Raw genomic sequence first — 23,332 nt, 5'->3', positions numbered from 1 at the left:
CCCTCTCTCTCTGCCCCTCCCCCGTTCATGCTCTGTCTCTCTCTGTCCCAAAAATAAATAAAATAAAAAAAACGTGGAAAAAAAAAAAAAAGGAAACAAAATATAAAGAAAGGAAAAGAATTATGTCACTTCAAATCAATGAGAATGTATGAGTGCAAAATGAAATACCTTTCACACCTCAGCTAATAGAGCATGACATATTAACTCTATTGATACTAATAAGGGGAAGTGGATACATGCAACATACCCGTTTCCTTAGATTACAAGTAAGAGTGAGATTCCTTGAGAATGAGTTTGCAAAAGCTGTATAAAAGTCCAGGACTTTGAGCAAGGCTTCTCGCTTGATGATGTGGAGGTCACAGTATGTTAGTGCTCGGACATTGGCACATGCGTGAGCGAGGGTGGTTTCCTTCCAGAAGATGTCTCCAAATACGTCACCTTTCCCTGGAAAATGGTATAAGATATGTATTCAAGTACCTATACTAGTTCTTATCCTAATCACTATTTTTATTCAGTTTCATATATGGTATTGATATACTAGCATAATTTAGAGCCTGAGTATATAACCCCATCCAGATACATATAACAATGTACAACACTGTCATATAATATGTAAAGTAACATCACCCTGAATGCAGTTCTTGATGGAAAATCTGGAGTGGTATGAATAAATGAAATACAACAAAGACAAAAATCGTATTTTAACAAATAGTTTCATTATCTTCTGCCATCATCACTTTTTCCATCTGACTAGAAGGAGCAAAGGTGACTTTTTAGTTTCATCCTTTCTTCTGCTTCTTCTGTAGAGATGACAGTAGAATGCAATATAGAAGGATCTGCTGTTACAGTATTTATAAATCTGGAACTGATTGCACATATATTAAACATACATTATTCAGCAACTAAGTCTTATGCTCCAGGCAGACTAATACTGGCCATGACTTATTCCCCAGGGATGCCTTTCCATCTCTCCTGAGCCAACCTTTATGCAAGGCCTCAGGGCCCAGCCCCGGGGGCTCCCCATCCACAACTACAGAGCCTAAGAAGCTGAGTTGGGGAAAACATGGAGACTCAGATTTGTTATGCTATCAACAGTTCCCTAAAGAGTGCTATACTGTAGTGAAATGTGGATATCTTTTTGAAATTCTGGAAATCACACAGAAATCAACTCTTCACTTCAGAGCAGCATCCACTGGTGAGCTGAACTCCACAGTTCATTCCAAACCAAGAGTACTCAGTTGCCCAAACAAGATGGGGATAAGGAAGACTCAGAAATTAAGGCACTGTGCCAAAGACATGCTTTCTATACTCTAACCACAGAAATGAGTAAATATCTGCTTTCATCACAAAGATTGAAGTCAGAAGGGACAAGAAAAAAGGAAGAAGAAGAAGGGAACATCTTATAACACTTCAGGCCAGCAAGATTATCAGAGAGAAAAGGCAACATGTAACCAGAGAAACGAGGGAGAGAGAGAGAGAGAGACAGAGAGAGAGACAGAGATTGAGGTTGAGTGAGATTACACATTCTTGCCCACATAGACAGTTTGGAAATCCTTAAAGAACCATGAGGCACTCCAGGATAGAAAGAGAAAACATGCATATATTGAGAAAGTGGTTAAAACTACCATGTGATCATATGATCAGCATAAGGTAACCATAATGGATATTTAATTAATCTTGAGCATTTGTTTCCAGACACTCCAAAATCTTCTTTTAGTTAGTGACAGTGACAATTCAACGGTCTGATAGTCTTACATTTGTCCAAGGAAGGTTAATTAGAGACCTGTGACCCAAGGTAAGTCTCTGGGGTTATACAGCATCATAGATAACCTAAGGGAGACTTTAGGTATAGAAATTTTAAAAATAAGCCCTACCTCCACTTACACAGATGAATTTTAGATATCTGTAAGTGGCATTATCTAAATTTTAAACAAGTAATTCCAATTGTAAAGAAACACATATTTATTCTAATTGCATGATCAGAAGTACCACATTTAATTATAAAAATGTTCATTGACTGAGCACTGAGTAATGTATGGAAATGTGGAATCATTATCTCGTACACTTGAAATTAATATAATGCTGTATGTTAATTATACTTCAATTTAAAATAAATAAATGAAAGAATATTATGCAGCACCCAAGTATCATAAATTGGAAAATAGTGACAAAAAGATGTTCACATTATGTAAAATAACAAAGGCAAAATATCAAATCATACACATAGTATGATCTCATTTTATGCACTCTACAAAGCAAGTGCACCAAAATGGTAGGTTCTCTCTGCCTTATGGATTCTGGATGGGTTTTATGGTCTTATTATTTCCATTTATTATTTTTTAATCAGAAGACATCAACAACTGTTATATTATCATAGTCCCTGGTGCTATGAAAGTAACAGGGCTTCTAAAGGGCTGCTTTCATGTACCTCTTGTTCCTTTTACTCTATCGTCACTGCTATACTCTCTATACTAGGTTTTTCCTTGAAAAGACAGAAGAAGGATTCTACTTCTTTCTGATTCATTTCTGTGACTGTTTCTCAAACTATCACTTATAATACAGCCTCTGACCTATTTATAAGTGCTCAGTACACTTCAGCTATCTGATTTTCATGTGCAGTAACTACAATGATAATCAATGTTTTTGACTAAGTAATTTCACTTCCAGGAATCAATCAAGATTTAGGACCAATACATGGAATATTCAGTCACAACCCCAGATTGGTAAGATAAACAAACAAATAAATGAATAAAATATCCAACTATGGAAAGCTATCTACATATCAAGCATCAGTTCACATAGAATTAAAACTGTCTTTTGGAATAATGTGCAAAAATGCTTACCTTATAATACTAAATGAAAAAATAAAGATACAAAGTATAATATAATTTTGGTTACAACTACAATAAAGTACATAAAAATGAAACCAAAACTCCCAGACTAAAGTAATTATCAATTAAAAGTACTTTTTCTTATTTTCTTAAAATAAAATATTCATGACAAAACCAAATATACTGTATTTCATTATTCTATGTTATTCTATAGAGGACATGTTATTATTAATTGATAAATTAATTAACTGCTGAAATTAAAATTGTGTTAAAAGCCAAAGGGGGAGTGCCTGGGTGGCTCAGTCAGTTAAACGTCTGACTCTTGATTTTGGCTCAGGTCATGATCTCATGGTTCGTGAGAATGAACCCCACATCGGGCTCTGCACTGACAGCTCAGTGTCTGCTTGGGATTCTCTCTCTCCCTCTCTCTCTCTCTGCCCCTTCTCCACTTATACTCTCTCTGTCTCTCTCAAAAATAAATATAAATAAACATTAAAATAAAGCCAAAGGGATACAAGACTAGAAGAAAGTGCATTTAAATAATTATAGCAACTGGCTTCAGGTAATGTGTTTATTTTTTCTTCTTTCTACTTTATGTTTTCCAAATTTTTCTGTAATGAATCTGCCTAATTTTCATTTAAAAATAGCAAGCTACTTTCACAGATGTATTTCCTTACCTATTTTAATAAAACTGAATTAATAAAATATGTAAATAGATCTACAGAATAATAGATGAATATTCATTGATTGATTAGTGTATCATCAATGAGTAAAATATACCCCATATATAAATGAATTTCCCATTGCCAACATAGACCATTTTTTAAATATTTTTATTTATTTTTCAGACAGAGAGTGAGGTAGGGGCAGAAAGAGAGGGAGACAGAGTATCTGAAGTGGGCTCTGTGCTGACAGCACAAAGCCTGATACAGGGCTCAAACTCACCAACCGTGAGATCATGACCTAGCTGAAGTCGGACACTTAACTGACTTAAGCCACCCAGGTGCCCCCAGACCATTTTTAATTATGGAGGCACTCAAATGTCTGTTACATATTTTACCTAACTGCTGAAGTTAAATATGTCTGATACATATTTCTATCAAAAATTTTAAATTATTTATTTTTTTCATATCATGGATAAATAAAAAGCCTGTGATGTGGAAAGAATAGCATTAAGCTAGAACATGAACTCATAAGGGCAGGGAATTTTCTCTGGTTCATCCACTCTTGTTATTCCCCAATTCCTAGAACAGTTCAAGCAAGAGCTAAACAGATATTTTTTGGAAAGAAAAATGTGAATGAAAAAAGGGGAGAGAAGAAAGACACAGAAGAACAAATTGGGAAATAAGACGTTCAAGTTAGATGTGAGGCTCTACCTGTAATGGTGTGGCCTAGATATAGTTATTCAACTACCTGAATCAACACCTGTTGCTTTGACCCTAAAGCGAACAAGATGAACAAAAACTAATGTTTAAGGTGTCTCTACATCTATAAATCTATGGTAATTCAACTAAAAATCATCAAATTGTATTTTCAAGATAATATTTTTTCTATGTCAAATTGGCAAAAAAAAAAAAAAAAAAAAAAAGACTAAAATCTAGGGCCTCAACTCCAAATCCTCAACTTGAATCCCAACTGATTCAAGCAAAGTAAAATTTACCCCTGCTCCTCCTCTTAAAAGAAGTTTAGAGAAGCATAGCAAAGTTAATAAATGTGGATAATTCAGCCCTCAGCATTGGAACTCACATTGCATAATAAGCAATACTAATTGCTGTATAACATAGAATTTCCATTAGGATACACATTGATATAATCAATCATTTTAAAGTGTGTTTGCTTTATCCAGTTATCTATACCAATTTATAGTCACTTAATTCACAATAAACTTTTATGGCACTTCTGGAAGATGTGTCTTGTAAATCAATTAATTAATTTACCATTCACAGTAGAGCTGACTAACGTTCTTCTCCAAGGAATATTATGCATATCTACACTGACTAATCAGAAATCACAGATTGTAGAGACATGGGATCGTGCATGGAATATCCAGTAGCTGCACAAGTTCAGATCTGGGTCCTTCTGTTCGTCTTCGTGGCTATAGGATATTTGATGCTAGTTTTTAGGTCAGCTCTCACTGGGTGCAAGTAGTCTCAGCTATAAACATTTCAGGGCTTGAGAAAACTAACCTTCCCCCAAAGCCCTAAAATTAGTAGAAAAGCTCACACTCAACATGAAAGTTGTTGTTTGGCCTATTTATATATTCTCAGTTCTTTGCATCAAGTCTTATGAAGTATTTCACTTCTAAACCACAGGAAACAGGACAGTAAAACAGGAGCGAATTAAAGATTCAGAGACTATGAAACTGGAAAATGTAAAGACAAAACAGAGATGACAAGTAACAATATAATTAAAGGAGTAGTACAGACCATGGTATATTTAGGGAGTATGATCCCCTGAGGTGCTGGTTTTATAGTCAGAGCTTTTTAAAAAATTTGAAACACATTATTTGGTGAGTTAATGAAATGGATAAAACAAATGCATTAAAGTTATTTCAGTTATTCATCAGTGAGTATAGCTATCTAATATAGCCAATGAATCCCTAAAAATACAGCATTTGAAACGTAGGTCGTTCCCTGTCTGGTGTAGTCATGGCTCTATATGATGATTCTTCTATAGAATGGACCTAATCCCTGTATTTACTTTTATCATTAGTCAGCCCTTCACTCTGATTATTGCAGTAGGCTCATAAACTTTATTATGAATACATATGCATAAAAATATTCATTTATACATGAACAACACTAGGAGTTTTAGAATTATGTGATTTTTAATGGACTTTGACTATAACAACACCTAGTGTCATCCACTAATGTTTTAAAGGCATAGAACAGAAACAACAAGATGATGAGTGTTAAAATTAAGAAATTATATAGGTGTAGTAGAATAGAATCTTTTAAAACATTTAGAATTGATGCCTGCCAATCTTTGGTGATTGATGCCCAAGGTCATTCTGTTCAAAAATTATAATGGATAAAAACCTGAAGACACTTTTAGAGAAGCAAATAATTCTTATATACTAAAAAAAACCCACTGATGTAGCTTGTAAATTTTTATTTATACAAAGAAAGAGTCAAATAGCTCCTGTTACGCAGATGTAAAACTAGAGTATCCCGTATCAATAAGCAATGAAGGCAGGGAAGGAGAGTGGGAACAAGACAGGGATGTATAGGTGGGTGTAAGAAAGCTGGGAAAATGCAGATGAAGCTTTCTGTAAGTGGATGTCTCGACCTCAGGAAAAGAAAAGAGCAGTAAGAAAGGAGGCTTCATGGCCCCACCCTGTCAAGAGAACAGCAGCACTTAAGGGAAGGGTAGAGGATTCAGCCTAAGAACTGAGACAAGTCCCAAGGTCAGAACAGAGTCAGGGATGGAGAAGTAAACTCCACCTCTTCTAGGAAGGAACTGCAAAGATTTGTGGCCATTCTTGCAATCCTGAGGCATTCTTGAAAGCTTCGTTTCCAATTTCATACCTCCCAACTAGGTAGACTCTGAACTCTTCCAGGGCCCAGAGGAAAGACTGGCAAGCAGCATTTAAGATCCCCATCTTGTGTTCCGAGGGCTCCCGAGAGACACCCTGAGCCAGTTATCCCTGGTCCTAAACACCTGCCTGGCGGTGAACCAGTCACTATGAGGACCATATTTTTAGGTAAGTAGATGATTAACCACCTCATAGTCATGTCATATTTGGTGCAGGATTTTGGTTACACTGGTGTGGTATTTAACAGTGTTGTTAGAAAAATCTTTTTTTAATAAAAGGAAACAAATTGGTGACAATAACATAAGCACTATATTTTCTGTCAATATTAAACCAAATAATTGTATAATTTCAAAATTCTATTTAAGAATAGTTAACAGGAACCCATGGGGGATGGGAAGGGAAAAACAAAAAGGTTAGAGTGGGAGAGAGCCAAAGGCATAAGAGACTCTTAAAAACTGAGAACAAACTGAGGGCTGATGGGGGGGGGGAGGGAGGGGAGGGTGGCTGATGGGCATTGAGGAGGGCACCTGTTGGGAGGAGCACTGGGTGTTGTATGTAAACCAATTTGACAATAAATTTCATATATTGAAAAAAAACTTATTTGAAGTTAAATAAATTTTAAAAAATAAAAAATAAATAAAAAATAAAAAATAAAAAAAATAGGTATGACCTGGGGTGAATCACCTGATACCATACTGCACAGCCTCTGTTTCTTCATCTTTAAAATGACTATAGTAAATACTTGATTCACAGAGTCGATTAAATGATTTGATATAATAATGCATATAAAATAATGAGTACTCAATGACTATTGGTATTTGTATCAGCCTCTCAAAGGGGCTGAAGTGCATTTTTCAAAAATATACTTTTGATAAGAAATATTAAAAGCAAAATGTATGTGTAGATTTTAAATTTTACTTAAGCATGGGGAGGGGTTTCTTATTTACTAACCACAAATATGGTTTTTATTTCTTTAAGCCCCTTTTAACTCTTGAGTGTTCATTTTCTTAAAATTTTGTTTTAATGTTTACTTATTTTTGAAAGAGAGAGAGAGACAGAGAGACAGAGCATGAGTGGGGGAGGGGCAGAGAGAGAAGGAGACACAGAATCCTAAGCAGGTGCCAGGCTCCAAGCTGTCAGCACAGAGCCCAATGTGGGACTCGAACTCATGAACTGTGAGATCATGACCTGAGACAAAGTCGGACGCTTAACCAACTGAGCCACCCAGGTGCTCCTTAAGTGTTTATTTTCAGTAAAATTAATTCTGACTTGCAGACTATTTATTCCAGTTGATAGGGAAAGTAATGCTACTTTTAGGAATCAAAGCTAAGTCCCCTTCCAAAGAAATAATTTCAACTTTTCCTACCATGGCCAATCACCATGGTATAAATTAGATTCTTTCTTGATACTGGGAATTCCTGATGTATAACAAGGAAGGAGTGTTTTATTAAAGAGTTTTAAGTGACCTGAGATATTTAACATTTGGCCTGCTGTATTCTCCTTGTTCAAAATGCCCAAATGGTAGGAAACTTCCTTCAATTCAACATGGTGTGAAAACACAGTAGGGCAAAGTAATGGCTCAAGTCAGGCTGGAAAGGAAACAAGAACAAAATGGCCTCAGAGGCCATGCTAAAAGTTACATTTTATCCTCACGTTGCTAAAAAGTCAATCTTAATGAGAAGACCACATGGTAAATTATATTTTAGAATGAATATTTTGGTGGCCACATAACAAAGAATTGGAGGTTGAAGCTGATGACAGATTGTGAGCTCTCCAGGCCTTTCAGATGGCAGTCACAGCCCAGGACCAAGCTTTTAAAAGCAGTCACCATGTGAAGGGGTATTAAGGATAAGATAAAGAGATAACAAGGTGATAGAATCAACAAGACTTAGTTTTGAAGGATGATTGGGAAAGAATTTGAAATTGAGTCTAAACTACTAGACTGTAAAGACTTGCATTTTATCCAAAAAATCTACAGGCTGAAGAACAATAAGTATATAATTTGAACCATACAAATGATGTTGGAATCACTACTTTGAAAGTTTAAAACAAGACAAGCATGTAATTTTTTTAAAGCAAATAACTGGCTTGACCTTTATAAAAATGTCTGAATTCACCATGTTCATCATAATAATGTATAGCAAACCTACCTGGTTCATAGTTCAACATCTCGAAACAGAAACATGGATGCAAAAGAAAATAACTTTGGGGGCTTAGGAAAAGCCCTTTTAAGGATTTAAAGTGTGAAACACTTGACTTCTAATAGCAAGTACGGGAAGAAATCTTAACTGTAGCATGAAAGTCACATTTTCGCAGATTCTCAAAATAGCAAAATATTATTCATTCACATCTTAGAATTTTTTTTCTTTTTGGAGTAAAAATAAGCAGATTTTGAATTTTGAGCACCATAATTTGTAAGTTTTATTTGATAACACAAAACTCTTAACTCAGGTACTAGAAATTATATTTTTATTATTAAGGTTATTTAATTCTGTCATTCTCTGCCTCACTTCTGCTCTCTGCCCTAACCCCATAACAATATCTAACCCCTCCATCCAAACTACATAAATAAGCATAACTCTCTCGGGAATTTGAATTTACAATTAGAAGACTTAGATACAGATTGTTTTAGATTAAGAACTCCAGCTCTATGATTCTCATCATCAACAGACCCAGAAAAGACAAAATGTGAATGCAGCAAAACAAATATCTTGGGATCCAGGTCTATCATTCACAGGGAAATGTCATTTATATAGCCCTTAAAGATGCAATATACCTCGCTGAGACACTTAAAAGTAACCTGGCTGTTTTGGCCACACCAGTAAATCTGTTCACATTAGGTAATTATAGGGTAGGAACTAAAAAGCAAGAAGATACTAAAGAATATAAAATATTACATATGCATCATGAACTTAATTTGGAATTTTTTGTGTCTCATAAAAAGTGGGAAGGTCAAAAAGAAAAAGGTGGAGGTGTAAGAACTGAAAGAGCTTCAACTTGGAAAAAGACATGAAAAGCAATTATCTTCACATGCCCTATTTAGAAAAACATCTTGAAACCATCCTTCAACGTTAAAAAAAGAAAGCACTTTGTTGACTACATTTTTAATCTTTCCACTAATTAGTTATGGTTCAGAACGTATTCATTAAACACTTAGCATTTTTGACACACTAAAGAATTATGTACCTACCAAGGGACTGTTGAGAGGCAAAGATCCAAAAGAATGAAACTGCACCTGTTCTTTGGATTCAGCAATTTTAATTAATTTTAAAATGACCTCCCTTCTCTACCTTTCAACTGGCAAACGAATCAATGTAAAAGAGAGAAAATCCTGTTTATTTCTCCTATCAGACCAACTGAGGTAAATCTTCATTTTTCTGAGCTATGCTCGGATGTGAGACATGTTTTTTTCTTTCTGTCTCTTACATAAGGCAAAAAGTCATTAGACCTGATGAAAAAGGACACATTTCAATGCTAAAAGCCACAATTCACAATGAAGATACAACAGTTATGAATATCTGTGCACCAAATAACACAGCAGCAACCATGAGACAGCACAAACTACAGGAGATACAAGAAGGCACAGATAAAACACATTAATAATAAGACACTTTAACATGCATATATCGTGTTTTTCACAAATTTAGATTTGTGCCAACACCATGTTAAGCAGATCTATTTACCATCATTTTTCCAACAGCATTTACTCACTTTGTGGTTTTTTTTAGGTTGTATCTATTTATCTATTTTTTGAGAGAGACAGAGAGAGAGAGAGAATATGCAAGTGGGAGAGGGGCAGAGAGAGAGGAAGAGAGAGTATCCCAGTCAGGCTCTGCGCTGTTTGCACAGAGCCCAATGCCAGGCTCAAACTCACAAACCATGAGATTATGACCTGAGCCGAAACCAAGAGTCTGATGCTTAACTGACTGAGCCACCCAGGCACCCCTATTTGCTCACTCTGTGTCTCTGACTCAAACGTTAATAATTCTCACAATACTTCAAACTTTTTCCTTATTATTATATGTTACAGTGACTTGCTACCAGTGATTGCGACCCACTGAAAGCTCAGATGATGGTTAGCAATTTTTTTAGCAATAAAATACCTTTCAACTGAGATATATACTTTTTTCTTAGACATAATGTTGCACACTTTATGGATTACAGTATAGTGTAAACATAAATTTTATATGAACTGGTAAACCAGAAAATTCACTTGACTCACTTTATTGAGATACTTGATTTTTTGTGGTGGTCTGAGACCAAACCTGTAATAACTACCCAAGTATGCCAGCAGAAGACCTAACCAACTTACTAAAAAGGCAGAAAACCCAAAGATATTTATCAAACTTCACTCCCTGATAATTTTTGCAACTTTTCACTAAGTTTGTAATTATGTCAAAATTAAGCTATCAAAAAATGAGAAGAAGGAGAAGAGAAACAGAAAGAGCAGAAAAGGAAAGGATAGTCACCAAAATGTTAGGAGTGACACTATTGAGTTTCTCTTTTCCTCTCCCTCTCTTAAAACATTGTTAAGGCGGGGCGCTTGGGTGGCTCAGTTGGTTGGGCATCTGACTTCGGCTCAGGTCATGATCTCACGGTCCATGAGTTCAAGCCCCACGTTGGGCTCTGTGCTGACAGCTCAGGGCCTGGAGCCTGTTTCAGATTCTGTGTCTCCCTCTCTCTCTGACCCTCCCCCATTCATGCTCTGTCTCTCTGTGTCTCAAAAATAAATAAACATTAAAAAAAAAAAAACATTGTTAAGGTATGCTGAGTGTTAAATAACCCTCCCACCCTTCCTTTTTTTTTAAGTTTATTTATTTATTTTTGGGAGAGAGGGGGAAGGGGGAGGAACAGAGGGAGAGAGAGTATCCCAAACCCATGCAGACCCCCACATGGGGCTCCAACCTACCAACCATGATATCATGACCTGAACCGAAACCAAGAGTGGGACACTTAACTGACTGAGGCACCAGGCACCCGCCACCCTTCTTTTAATCATAAAAGTACTTTAGAAAAGTCTAAAAACATGCGTACTCAATGGAAACCACACTAAGAAATCACAAAATGGAGCCAGAGTGGGGATCTACAAATCAAGAGGCTGGCTATTAGGAAAAACCTTCCTGGCAGGTTCCAGGGTAGTTTCCAGGCAGGGCTTCAGAGGCCTCCAGGGTGGAACCTGCACATGGTGTGAATGCAAGGGCAATCCGACAATGCCCTCGTGCTCCCTCTCCTGCAGAAGTTCTCTAGGAGTCCACCCTCCCAGTCCACAATGTCTTCAGACTGTCTCTCCAATAAACCCAGATTGGCAGAAGGTACCAGGACAGAGTTCCCAAAGCTAATCACCACATCTGTCCTGTCATCACTGATCCAAACCACAGACTCCTGTAAGACAGTATTTTTGTCTGGCCCCATGGTGCCAAGGCAGCTGGCCAGCCCATGTAGCCTCTGCCACTATGGCACTTCCCAGCCTGGCCCACCTACTTCCACCCTGAGAGATCACTTCCGGGTCAAACTTTGTTTTTTGTTTTTGTTTTTTTAAATAAAAATCCTCTTACTGCCCTTTGGCTGAATTAATCTTTGTGAGAGGCCCATGGAAAAAAAGGAAAGAAAAGTTTCCAGGGAAGAGGGATGTACATATAATTTGACTCATTAAACCAAAAGATGAAAAGTCTCTGAATCCTAAGACTTTTTTGAAGAAGATAAACAAAAGCACACAAAGAAATAAAATGTGACAGATATATAATGAGACTGGTCCAATACTCAGGGGCCCTGTGTTCATTTTCACTGTGTCACTGTGCAAAACCAGCTACCATTTTATTTTAAAATGAAAAGAAAATGCATTTTGTCTGTCTCACTGAGCAAATGATTCCAGCTTAACAAACCCAACCCAGCGGCACTGCACCCAGGGCTTTCTCCACCCTTCTTTTTAGAAAGTAAGTTACCAAGGTGAAGCTGTAATGAAGAAAATGGGGCAAAGTAAATGACAATGAGTACACAGCTGAGGTAACTTATCACAAGGCACACGCTTCACTGTAATATATCCGATGCCTGTTCTCCCACCCACCATTGACATGAACATGCAGGAAAAGAAAATACACCTGTTTTATCCTCTTCTTTAAGCAAACAAGAATGGATGTGGTGTGTATATGCTTCATTTTACCACAAAGGATTGTTCTGGCAAAATACACACTTTTTATGAAGGATTACATAGAACGCCTTTATACTCCGGGGAACAAAGCAGAACAACCACTAAGTAGCATTAAACACGGTGCTGACTCTAAAGTGCTATACGAATTTCTCTTGCAAAAATAAAAAATAAAAATATTTCCTAAAAGAAATCTCACCTTAACTGTAATGCTATTTCTCAATAGTGTTCTGTCATTTGCAACCTGGAACCATTTTCTCTAACTCTTACTAATTTTACTGAACCTATTTTCCTATGAAGGCTCACTGCTTCTCAATACTAAATTCTGTCTTATTTCAGGTAATTGTGCTTTTTGAAATCAGTTATTCATTTTTGTGCTGGACTTTACTTTTGTAGCTTCTAAAACACAGAAGTCCAATCTTTTACTTACAAGAGTAAGTGGCATTCAAGCTATGGTAGATTGACCTCAGTAGCTAAAAAAAAAAAAAAATCCAATAGTTTAAAAATTGAACTCGTTTTTCATGAGACACAAGCCATGAAAAATATGAAAATGGAGTTGACATCCTGCAATTTTATTTTACTTGAGAGAAAAACAAGGGCTGATTCTCTCTGACCTCATTACGGCTTCTTTTTATACCTATGTGGACTTCATGAAACTGCTACAGATTTATGAGTAGAAATAATCTAAAATATTTAGGGGCACTGGGTGGCTCAGTCGGTTAAGCGACCAACTCTTGATTTCGGCTCAGGTCATGAGGTCCTGAGATTGAGCCCCATATCAGGCTCCACACTAGGAGTGGAGCCTGTTGAGGATTCTCTCTCTCTCCTTCTGCCTCTCCCCTGCACATGTGCATGCTCTCTTTCTCTCTCTCAAAAAAAATAAAATAAAATAAGATAAAATAAAATAAGATCAAATAAAATAAAATAAAATATCATTTAGCATATTTTAACCAATATACACATTACAATGCCCCAAACATGTAATTTCTTAAAATGTTGTTATTTACATACTCTATCTCTGACTCCTTTTTGTTAGTATAACAATCTACTGGGTCTCTGAATTTTTTATTTAATTTTATTATTAGCCAAATATTTTTTCTTGGTTCACGAATGGATGGAACAAGCTTTATAAACCGAAATTTACTTGCACTATGATTACTCTAACATAATGGGTTAAATTCATTTACCTCCTCATCACTTTCAGCTCATTACTTAGGTCTGCTGTGGATGAATGAGGCATAAATATTTAGAATAAGATGATCTGTACTCAAGTCCTAACTCATTTACTAACTAGCTGGGAAAGTCACTAAACTTTTCTGGTCCTCATTTTGCTCATATCTAAAAGAAAGTATTGAGTTAGACAGGTTCTGTTGCCCCTCTGAGACTATCATTCTAGGTTAGCAACCTGAAAATAGTTCCACAAGCCATTTTCACACTTACCAACATGGAGGTACAGACAGCTTAGGCTATGACCAACTCTAGTCTAAAAGGTATTGTCCTACTATTGCCAAAGAAAGTTTAATCAAACCCTTGTGCAGTCCATTAAGCTGTGACCAATATGAATGTTCTTTGCTGAAAGAGCATTACTAGTTTTTACTAAGATTCATTGTCTCATTAGTGACCCAATTTCCAAAGTCACCAAGCAGAGGAAATTTCTCTTAAGAAACCTGAGAAGCAAAATCTCTAAAACTGTTACAAATTTGCTACTACATTAGGAAAGTTCACAGTACCTAAAATAGCCACCACCTCATCATCCTGGATGACTTCCAAGGATCCTGACACCACAAAGCAGAGGGCATCCACACTTTCTCCAGCATGGTAAATGAGGTCCCCAGGAGCACAGTGAATCGTTTGGAACTCTACCGCCAAGGCGCGCAGACACCCATCACTGGCCAATCGAAAAGCAGGGTGTTCATTGAAAACCTTCCGATTTAGATGAACACAGATATCAGCTCTCATGTCCTTGGGACAGATGGAGAGAACCTGAAGAAAGTGAGAAATGAAGAAGTGAGAAGAAAAGAAAAAAGGCTATTTCAGTAAAAAAGTCATCCAACAAATGTTTAGCTGCGACAAAGTCGGCAACATACTGTACTAGATGCTGGGAATGCAAAGTTAAAAGTCACACCTCTGTTCTCAAGGACCTAATTATCCAGGGAGATGGGCTGATGAGCATATGGAGTGTTACAATGCAGCATCACACAGTAAAACTTTGAGAGTGGTATGGATCTCTCCATAGAAAGAACAGAGTCTTGGAGCGCCTGGGTGGCTCAGTCGGTTGAGCATCTGACTTCGGTTCAGGTCATGGTCTCACAGTTCATGGGTTCAAGCCCCACATGGGGCTCACTGCTGTCAGCACAGAGCCCGCTTCAGATCCTCTGTCCCACTCTTTCTCTTCCCCTCCCTGGCTTGTGCTCTCTCTCTCTCTCAAAAATAAATAAAACATTAAGAAAGAACAGAGTCTTAGGTGGTTAGGAAGAGTCTCAGAAAAAAACCTTAATATAATTTCATCAAAGAGCCAACTAAAATAGGGTATTACCTTTCATCTTAGTCTAGTCTCTGTTTTAGAATTTTTTCATAACTAAAACCAAATTTAGTCTGATGTACTTTACTCCACATGGGAAGTGGATTCATATTAATCAATTATAAGAAAACAAAATCAACAAAAGTACCCTTGTAACTTGACATGCGGGCACTGGCTGATAAAACTCTACCCTTGATGTGTCTATTTTCACTCCTAAAAATTTTCATTTTACAAATAGCTTTATGCTCAAGGAGTGAAAAAGGTATTCACTAGCCTTCTGTAGGGTTTATGCAATTGGGAGTGGCGGCGCCCACAAGGTGAGCACATTACTGCCTGGCAACCTTGCTTGTACTGGTCTTTGACTCCAGACTGCCAAGGGAAACAGGAAAATTCAAGCTACAGGCAGCCTTCAGAAGAGGGCACAACTGGCAGAAACATGCTTAGATAGCTCTCTACCAAAGGGTTGGAAGGTTCTTATTGCCTGTAGCTTTCAGACAGGGCAATTAATGACCCAGAATAAAATGGACACCATCACCACATCTAATCAGAGCATCATAAAGCAAGATGTAATTACAGAAGTCAGTACCACCTATTTGAAAGATGTGTGTAAAAACTCACTTAGAATCCTCTCCCAGCCCCCTTGGGTAAGTTTCCTTGTCAGAAATTTTTTTCTCTGATAGGCTTTCAGCCCTTCAAATAGAAGTCTTAAGCTGATCTTTCCCCATTAAATTATACTGAATAAAGTTTTAATATGAAATGTGTGTCTTTCCTGTACTACATACATTTTAACCTTTAAAAAAATTACCTAAGGCTTGAAATATCCTGGATATTCCTTTCACTCGGGACTCATGATCAATGAAAAGTTGGTTTCCTCCCTGTGTAGAAGATGAGTCCATCATAAATGTAAAGACCATTAATTAAATTATACTTCCAGTATCCTTTCCCTTAATCTTTCCTAATACCGTACATATTATTTTGTACCACTTAAGCAACTCTGTGGCTTTTTTAATGCTCCTTATAATTCCTAAGGGAGTAGGGATCAACTCACCTATCCTGAAAAATCTCATCTTTGAAGAAAGGAATGCCTAACACAGCTTTAGAAGCAATTAGCACTTTCCCTTCCACATCAGTTGTTTTCCAAAGTAATGTAATGTTTTCTTTATTATATTAATCTTTAATGACTTCTGATATTACTGGTTCAATAGGCACTTATTCAACTCCAATGATGGGGTGCACCCCTGCAGTAAGCCCCTGGAACTAGAAGGATTAATAAGACACTGTCTTTGCCTTGGAGGAGCTAGCCACAAAGTAGCAGGAGGAAGACATGTACAAAAAGTTAAAATACAATGAGAAAAGTGCTAGGACAGGACATGGACAGGGTGACATGGGAGCCCATGTTGCCTAGGAGTCATTACTTATGGCTTAGAGGTAGGAAAAAGATAAGGCTCGAGAACACTTAGATCTGGGTGCATATCTATCACTTACTACCTCTGTAGCCTAAGTTGTCTTATCTCTAGAAACCTCACCTGTGAAATGGGATAATGGCACTCATTTCATAGTCCCATTGCAGGAATTAAATGAAAGGGCTTGAGTTTAGCACAGTTTAACCTTGCACATGGCCAGGACTAAAGAAATGTTGGCTTTTATTACCCCTATCAAACATGAGTACTTTTTTTTGTTCTTTTTTTTTCAACTTTACTTATTTTAAGAGAGACAGAGAGAGCTCAAGTGGGAGAGGAGCAGAGAGAAAGGGGGATAGAGGATCCAAAGAGAGCTCCGTGCTGAGAGCAGACAGCCAATGTGGGGCTCAAACTCATGAACCATGAGATCATGACCTGAGCCGAAGTCAGATGCTTAACCAACTGAGCCACCCAGGCGCCCCTTGAACATGAATATTCTTACAAAGTTTATTGTTGCTTTAGCTCTCTGGAAAAACAATATACTTTTTTTCTTTTTCTTTTTCTTTTTCTTTTTTTTATTTTCCACCCTGTTTTGAATTCTGTATCTTGGCTGTTGAGATTCTAGGCAAAATTAAGGAAATATCTCAGCATGACCCTGAAGATATTTCAAGCACTAGCTAATATTAATATTTTTCTCAAGTTGAAAATGAAATTAGTGCTAGAAAAGCCAAAAAGTAAAAATAATTTTAAAATATATACACACATGCATAAACATTATACTGAATAGCTTAATGGGAAAATGAACCATTCTGTTTCTATTCCATTTACCTTACAGGATTTTTAATGTTTTGGATTCATTTTGGTTAGCAGTCATTTTATGTCCTTTTAATTATGTCTTTCAGGATGCATGCTTCAAATGAAATCCTCCAATGTAAGCAATATTCTCTGTTCAGTGGCATATCAAAAGAGGATTTTTATTACATATTAATTGCATCTTCCCTTTTTTGTTTCACTTCACTTATGACACTAATTCATTTATTATTTTTATAGGTGCCATATACTAAAGTTCAAATGTCATAAAGTGACAAGTTAAAACTAAGTTAAAATAGACCAAAGTCACACCCAGTGGCAAGCTCATTCCCTATCCTTAGATAGAGCATGTGCCTTACATGCTGTGTCTGTCATTGAAATATGAGTATAGATTATTTTTTCTGTAAATGAAGGCACTGACAAGTGTCTTAGGCAAGACAAAACTTAGTTTTAAGTGATAAAATTATCATTCAAGATGACTCTAACACCTGGTCCATTAGTCCTAATTTCAATGTACTCTGCCTTGAATGTCATATGCAATCTCTTGTGGATAAGGTCCTTACTGGGTATCTTATAGTTATAAACAAATGAAATTACATTTCAGTAGAAAATATTCATATTAAAATGAGTATCCCCTCTTCATGTCAGGATAGTTATAAATTAGATTCTTAATTAGGACAATGGATAAATTTTCTCTTTGGAAGAGCTATAGCCATATACAAGGAGTCATTCTTAGAATTCTGCAACCAACCCTGGAAAAAGAAAAAAAAATGCCATGGTCTGAAGGAGGAAACTTTTTGAAATTCATTGATTTATGATACCAAGGACACATATAGTCATTCATTTAACTCGTAGTTAGTAAGAATTGGTTATACACTTGTTAACATGTGGGCTACTATGCACGCCCTCCAGATCCAAGAGCAAAACTTTCAGTGCCTGTATCCCCAGAGCTTCCAGTCACGAATAGCTTAAAAAATGACTATTCTTAGTCCAGTGCCCCATTTTACAGATAAGGCAAATGTATAACATAAAGTTTATGTGATTTGCTCAAGGCCTCTCAATAAGTTACTAGCAAAACCCAAAACTCTTTGGGTTCCAGTTTTTAAGCCATGCTCCTCAACGAAGCTCAACCAGGAACAAAATGTGACATCTGGCACTCTTTTGTGTTTGCTGGGTCTTTGAATACTACAAAAATATAGATGCTGATTTCTGAAAATCCTTTAATGTCCAATTAATCAAAATATACCTTTTTTTATTAAGAAATCGCTGATGTGCATACCACCACCACCACCAAAGAGCAGCCTAGATTTCCTTGCAGATTTGCTTCCATTTCTAAACACTTTAATTTCAGCTTCAGATAAATGTATTGCCATATTTTAGTGTGTGGGTGAAGACATAAGGATGCACTGACAAATTATTTATCTCATTACTATTTGCCAAAAGGAAGTAATCTTATTTGAAATATAAGTTTCAGTGTATAGATGAAAAGGACATGAGCTATATATTAGCATGGAGTAAACATATTTGATAAATGTCATTTTCCCCATCACTTTTATCCATTATGATACTAGTAATGTTGCAAAAGCTTAGAAAAGCAAGCCTAAAAACTTGAATTAGAAGCCAAAGAGTTAAATCAAGATTCTCTAAGGAAATGGTTGACTATACAAAGCCCAAAGAACAAGGTTTTATCCTCTCTATTATTAATTCTTTGAATACACTTAAACATGCATTTTAACAATCCTTATATAAAATGTAGTAAATCAAACCTATAAAGAAGAAAATAAGATTTCTCCATTACTTACATATCTATATACATACATACCATTTTCGTGAAACCTGACTCTCCAAACCTTTATTTCTTGCTGTGTTTATATCTCATTATAATCACTTCCCATGCCATGAAATACTGATTTAAAAACATAATTTGAATCATTGCATAATACTCCATCATACAATTATAACACAATTAACCACTGCATTATTATTGGATATCAAGATTTGTAGTTTTCCCTTTCATAAATCAAGGTACAACAAATACTCTGTACTTTTGTCAGATTGTCTGAGGACAGATTCTTTTAGAAGAAAAGTCAGTGGGCAAAATATAAAAACATTTTCAAGGATCTTGCCAACTTATTTCCCAGAAAAGGCAGAATAAATTACTCTTTAAGCCAGAAGTGTATGAGACTATCTTACATCTTTTTAATAATCACCCTCCCCTCAATTTTTCATTCATTTGCATTTGAAAAAGAAAAGGCAATTTTACCTGAAACAAAAAATGGAATTGTACATGGCTTGTATGGAATTGTATATGGAACTGTAATGAGACAGAATGTTGAGCTTTATTTAATATTAGTGAAGGTGGTCTCCTACCACTACTCCCTAGTTTAGTGACAACAGACTGACTGCTTTTATTCAATCTACAACAAATTTCTAATGTGAAATGAGGATAATCGTGATACTTCCATTTTAAGCTTCTGAAAGTAGTGAAAAAAACAAGGGCCCCTTTTGACATTTCTCACTGCTCTAAAATAAATTGTTTTTTTTTTTATTATCTACAAAATCTTATATCGGGGTAATATAGTGACAGCTATTTTTAATAATAATTGATAAGTGAAGATGATCCCCCCCCCCACCGTTCTCTTTCTTAGGACAAAGGAATAAATGCATTAATGACATTTTGATAGGCAATGAAGTTACCACTGACATTCTTCAAAATCCCTGCTTCCTTTGATGCAATTAAGTTATGCATTGCTAATTAATCTCCCCTCACGGATCCAACCGAATTGGTATTAAATTAGAGAAAACCAGTGGAGAGAGTAAGGCAAGTGACATTTGCACATAAAACATTTTTACAATCCTTCTTGGGAATGAGGAGCTTTAAGACTGCCAACAAATGAAGTAAAGTTCGCTACAGAAATTCAATTCTCATTCATTTTATGGGAAGAAAAAAGGTTCACCTTATTTTTTTTTTTCAAGTATAACCAGGCAGCCATGAGGACCAAGGCAGAGCAGCTGTCTGGAGGTTAGTCTGCCAATTTCTGGGGTATCCAAACCTCCAAGGAATTAACTCAGGAACAATGTAATGAAATAAAACCAAAGCAAATTAACTTCCATTATTTAAAAGTAAAAGGTCATATTTAGCAACAGAAGACTGATATGATCAGTGAGAGATTATAGGTTAAAATTCATAGGTTTCACTTTAGAGACAAATTTTCTGCAAATAGACCACATATACAAAGGTGAGACTTAAGATTTTGTTTAAAAAATGTAGTGAACCCATTCTACCAAATTCTTCATAGTTTTGGTTCTGCAGTAAAGTGAGCAATAAAAAGAAACAAATAGCAATTGTTACGATTTTTTAGCTTGTTAAAGGTGCAATGTTCTAGACCACTAACTTTCCAAATTTAGGGCTCTGATAAAATTTAGATTTTTTATTGTTCTCTATTCTTAATCTCATGTGTGTACTTTTTATGTTCATGTATTTGACTAAATAAGAATACTTTTGCAGAGGAACCGAATAGACATTTTTCCAAAGAAGACATACAGATGGTCAACAGACACATGAAAAGATGCTCAACATCACTCATCATCAGGGAAATGCAAATCAAAACCACGATGAGATACCACCTCACACCTCTCAGAATGGCTAAAATGAAGAAGACAAGAAACAATATGTGTTGATGAGGATGAGAAGAAAAAGGAAACTTTGTACACTGTTGCTAGGAATGTAAGTTGGTATAGCCACTGTGGAAAACATTATGGAGATTCCTCAAAAAATTAAAAATAGAAATAGCATATGATTCAATAATTCTACTATTGGGTATTTACCCAGGGTAAATGAAAACACTAATTCAAAAAGACATATTCATCCCTGTGTTTACTGCAGCACTATTCGCAGTAGCCAAGACATGGAAGCAACCCAAGTGTCCATCAATAAATGAATAGATAAGGAAAATATGGCGTGCGCACATGCACACACACACACACACACACACACACACACAATGGAATATTACACAGCCATGAGAAGGATGAGGTCATGCTATTTGTCACAACATGGATGGACATGGAGGGTATTATGCTAAGTGAAATAGGTCAACCTGATAAAGACAAATATATGACTCCACTCACAAGTGGAATCTAAAGAAATAAACAAAAAGCAGAATCAGAACTATAAATGCAGAGAACAAACTGATGGTTGTCAGAGGGAAGGAGGGTGGGGAGTTGGGCAAAAAGGATGAAAGGGAGAGAGGGATACAGATCTCCAGTTATGGAATGAGTAAGTCATGGGAATAAAAAGCAGAGCATAAGGAATACAGTCAACAATATTGTAATGGCAATGTAATGGGACAGATTGGTAGCTATACTTGTGGTGAATATAGCATAATGTATAAACCTGTCAAATCACTAACCTGTATACCTGAAAATATATTCTACATTGTATGTCAACTATATTCAAAATTTTTAAAAAGTGAAAAAGGGAATGCTTTTCCACATGTTAAAGTATTTTCTAAACTTAGAAATATATTTTAAAATATATTTGACTGAATTATCCAGAAGAATGGAAACAATTCTGGAAACAATCTGGCAGTGATCCTTTTAAAGTCACCTATGATAAATAATGTTCCAGCTTCTTTAAAAGAATGGCCCACTCATATACTGTGGTAGAAGTGAATTTGTAGTTCCATTACCTGACTATACTGACAAAAGTTTATATATATACCTTAAGACCCAACAATTCCATTCCACTTTGGGTATATGCCTAACAGAAATGTCTGTATATATGCACCAAACCACATAAGAGCATTTGTAGGAGCACTATTCATAATAGCTCCAAGTTGAAAATTAAACAAAAAGGGGCCCCTGGGTGGCTCAGTTGGTTAGGTGTCCGACTTTGGTTCAGGTCATGATCTCATGGTTGGTGAGTTAAAGCCCGTGTCAGGCTCTGTGCTAATAGCTCAGATCCTGGAGCCTGCTTTAGATTCTGTGTCTCCCTTTCTTTCTGCTCCTCCCCCATTCATGCTCTGTCTTTCTCTGTCTCTCAAAAATAAATAAAATTTAAAAAATATTTTTAAAAAAGAAAATTAAACAAAGATCCATAAATATTAGAATAGATAAATACATTGTGGTATATTCACACAATGGACTGTTATCAGCAAAAAAAAAAAATGGAAAAAGAAACAACTACAAATAACATAGATCAATTTCAACAACACAATGTTGATTGAAAAGAGCCTAACACAAAAGAGTATATTCTACATAATTCCACTTATATAAAGTTCAACAACTGGCAAAATCAATATATGGTTGTAGAAGTCAAGATATGGGTTACTGTGGAGGGGCAAAGCTGGCTAATGTCTGGAGAAAACATGGAAGGACTTCCAGTAATGAGGTGTTGGGGTGCTGGCTAAACACATTTGTTCACTTTGTGAAAATTTATTAAGCTGTTCATTTATAATATAATTTTCCCACACTTCAGTAATATATTTTAATTTTTTTAACATTTACTTATTTTTGAGAGAGCATGTGCATATGTGCATGTGTGAGATGGGGAGAGGGAGAGGGAAAGGGAGAGGGAGAGGGAGAGGGAGAGGGAGAGGGAGAGAGAGAGAGAGAGAGAGAGAGAGAGAATCTCAAGCAGGCTCCGCACTGTCAGCACTGAACCCCACGTGGGGCTCAATCCCATGAACCATGAGATCATGATCCGAGCCAAGATCAAAAAGTCAGGCGCTTAACCAACAGACGCCCTAGTATTATATTTTAATTTTAAAAGATTACTTAAAAAATCACACACATACACACACACACACACACACACACATGTTAATAATGTGAAGATAGATATGTTAATTAGTTTGATTGTAGTAAATAATTTCACTATGTATATGTAATCAAATCATGTTTTACACTTTAAATATATACATTTTTATTTTTAAAAAGTTATTTTTAAACAAATAGGTATTGTCTAAAGAGAATGAATGAAACAAAATCGAGCTGTTAAACCAATAGTGACAGCTATTTCTAGAATGATTATGATTGTGAAAGCTTGTGTCTCAACCTACTTTTCTTCCAATAGAGCAAACTAAAATT

General features: G+C 36.1%; 1 protein-coding gene across 1 annotated transcript in view; it reads right to left on the bottom strand.

Annotated features, from left to right (window-relative positions):
- LOC125909445 (potassium voltage-gated channel subfamily H member 5) overlaps positions 1 to 23,332 on the bottom strand; it is a 191,778-nt gene that overhangs the window by 54,391 nt on the left and 114,055 nt on the right. Inside the window, exons 3-4 of the mRNA XM_049612654.1 lie at positions 14,242 to 14,494; positions 248 to 444 (exon numbers count right to left, since the gene is read on the bottom strand). Coding sequence (XP_049468611.1) covers positions 248 to 444; positions 14,242 to 14,494 — 450 coding nt within the window. The remainder of the gene's footprint in view (positions 1 to 247; positions 445 to 14,241; positions 14,495 to 23,332) is intronic.

This window comes from Panthera uncia, assembly GCF_023721935.1.
Source record: "Panthera uncia isolate 11264 chromosome B3 unlocalized genomic scaffold, Puncia_PCG_1.0 HiC_scaffold_1, whole genome shotgun sequence".
Taxonomy (NCBI): Eukaryota; Metazoa; Chordata; class Mammalia; order Carnivora; family Felidae; genus Panthera; species Panthera uncia.
The sequence above is the reverse complement of the archived record's forward strand: the minus strand, read 5'-3'. Positions and strand labels throughout refer to the sequence as shown.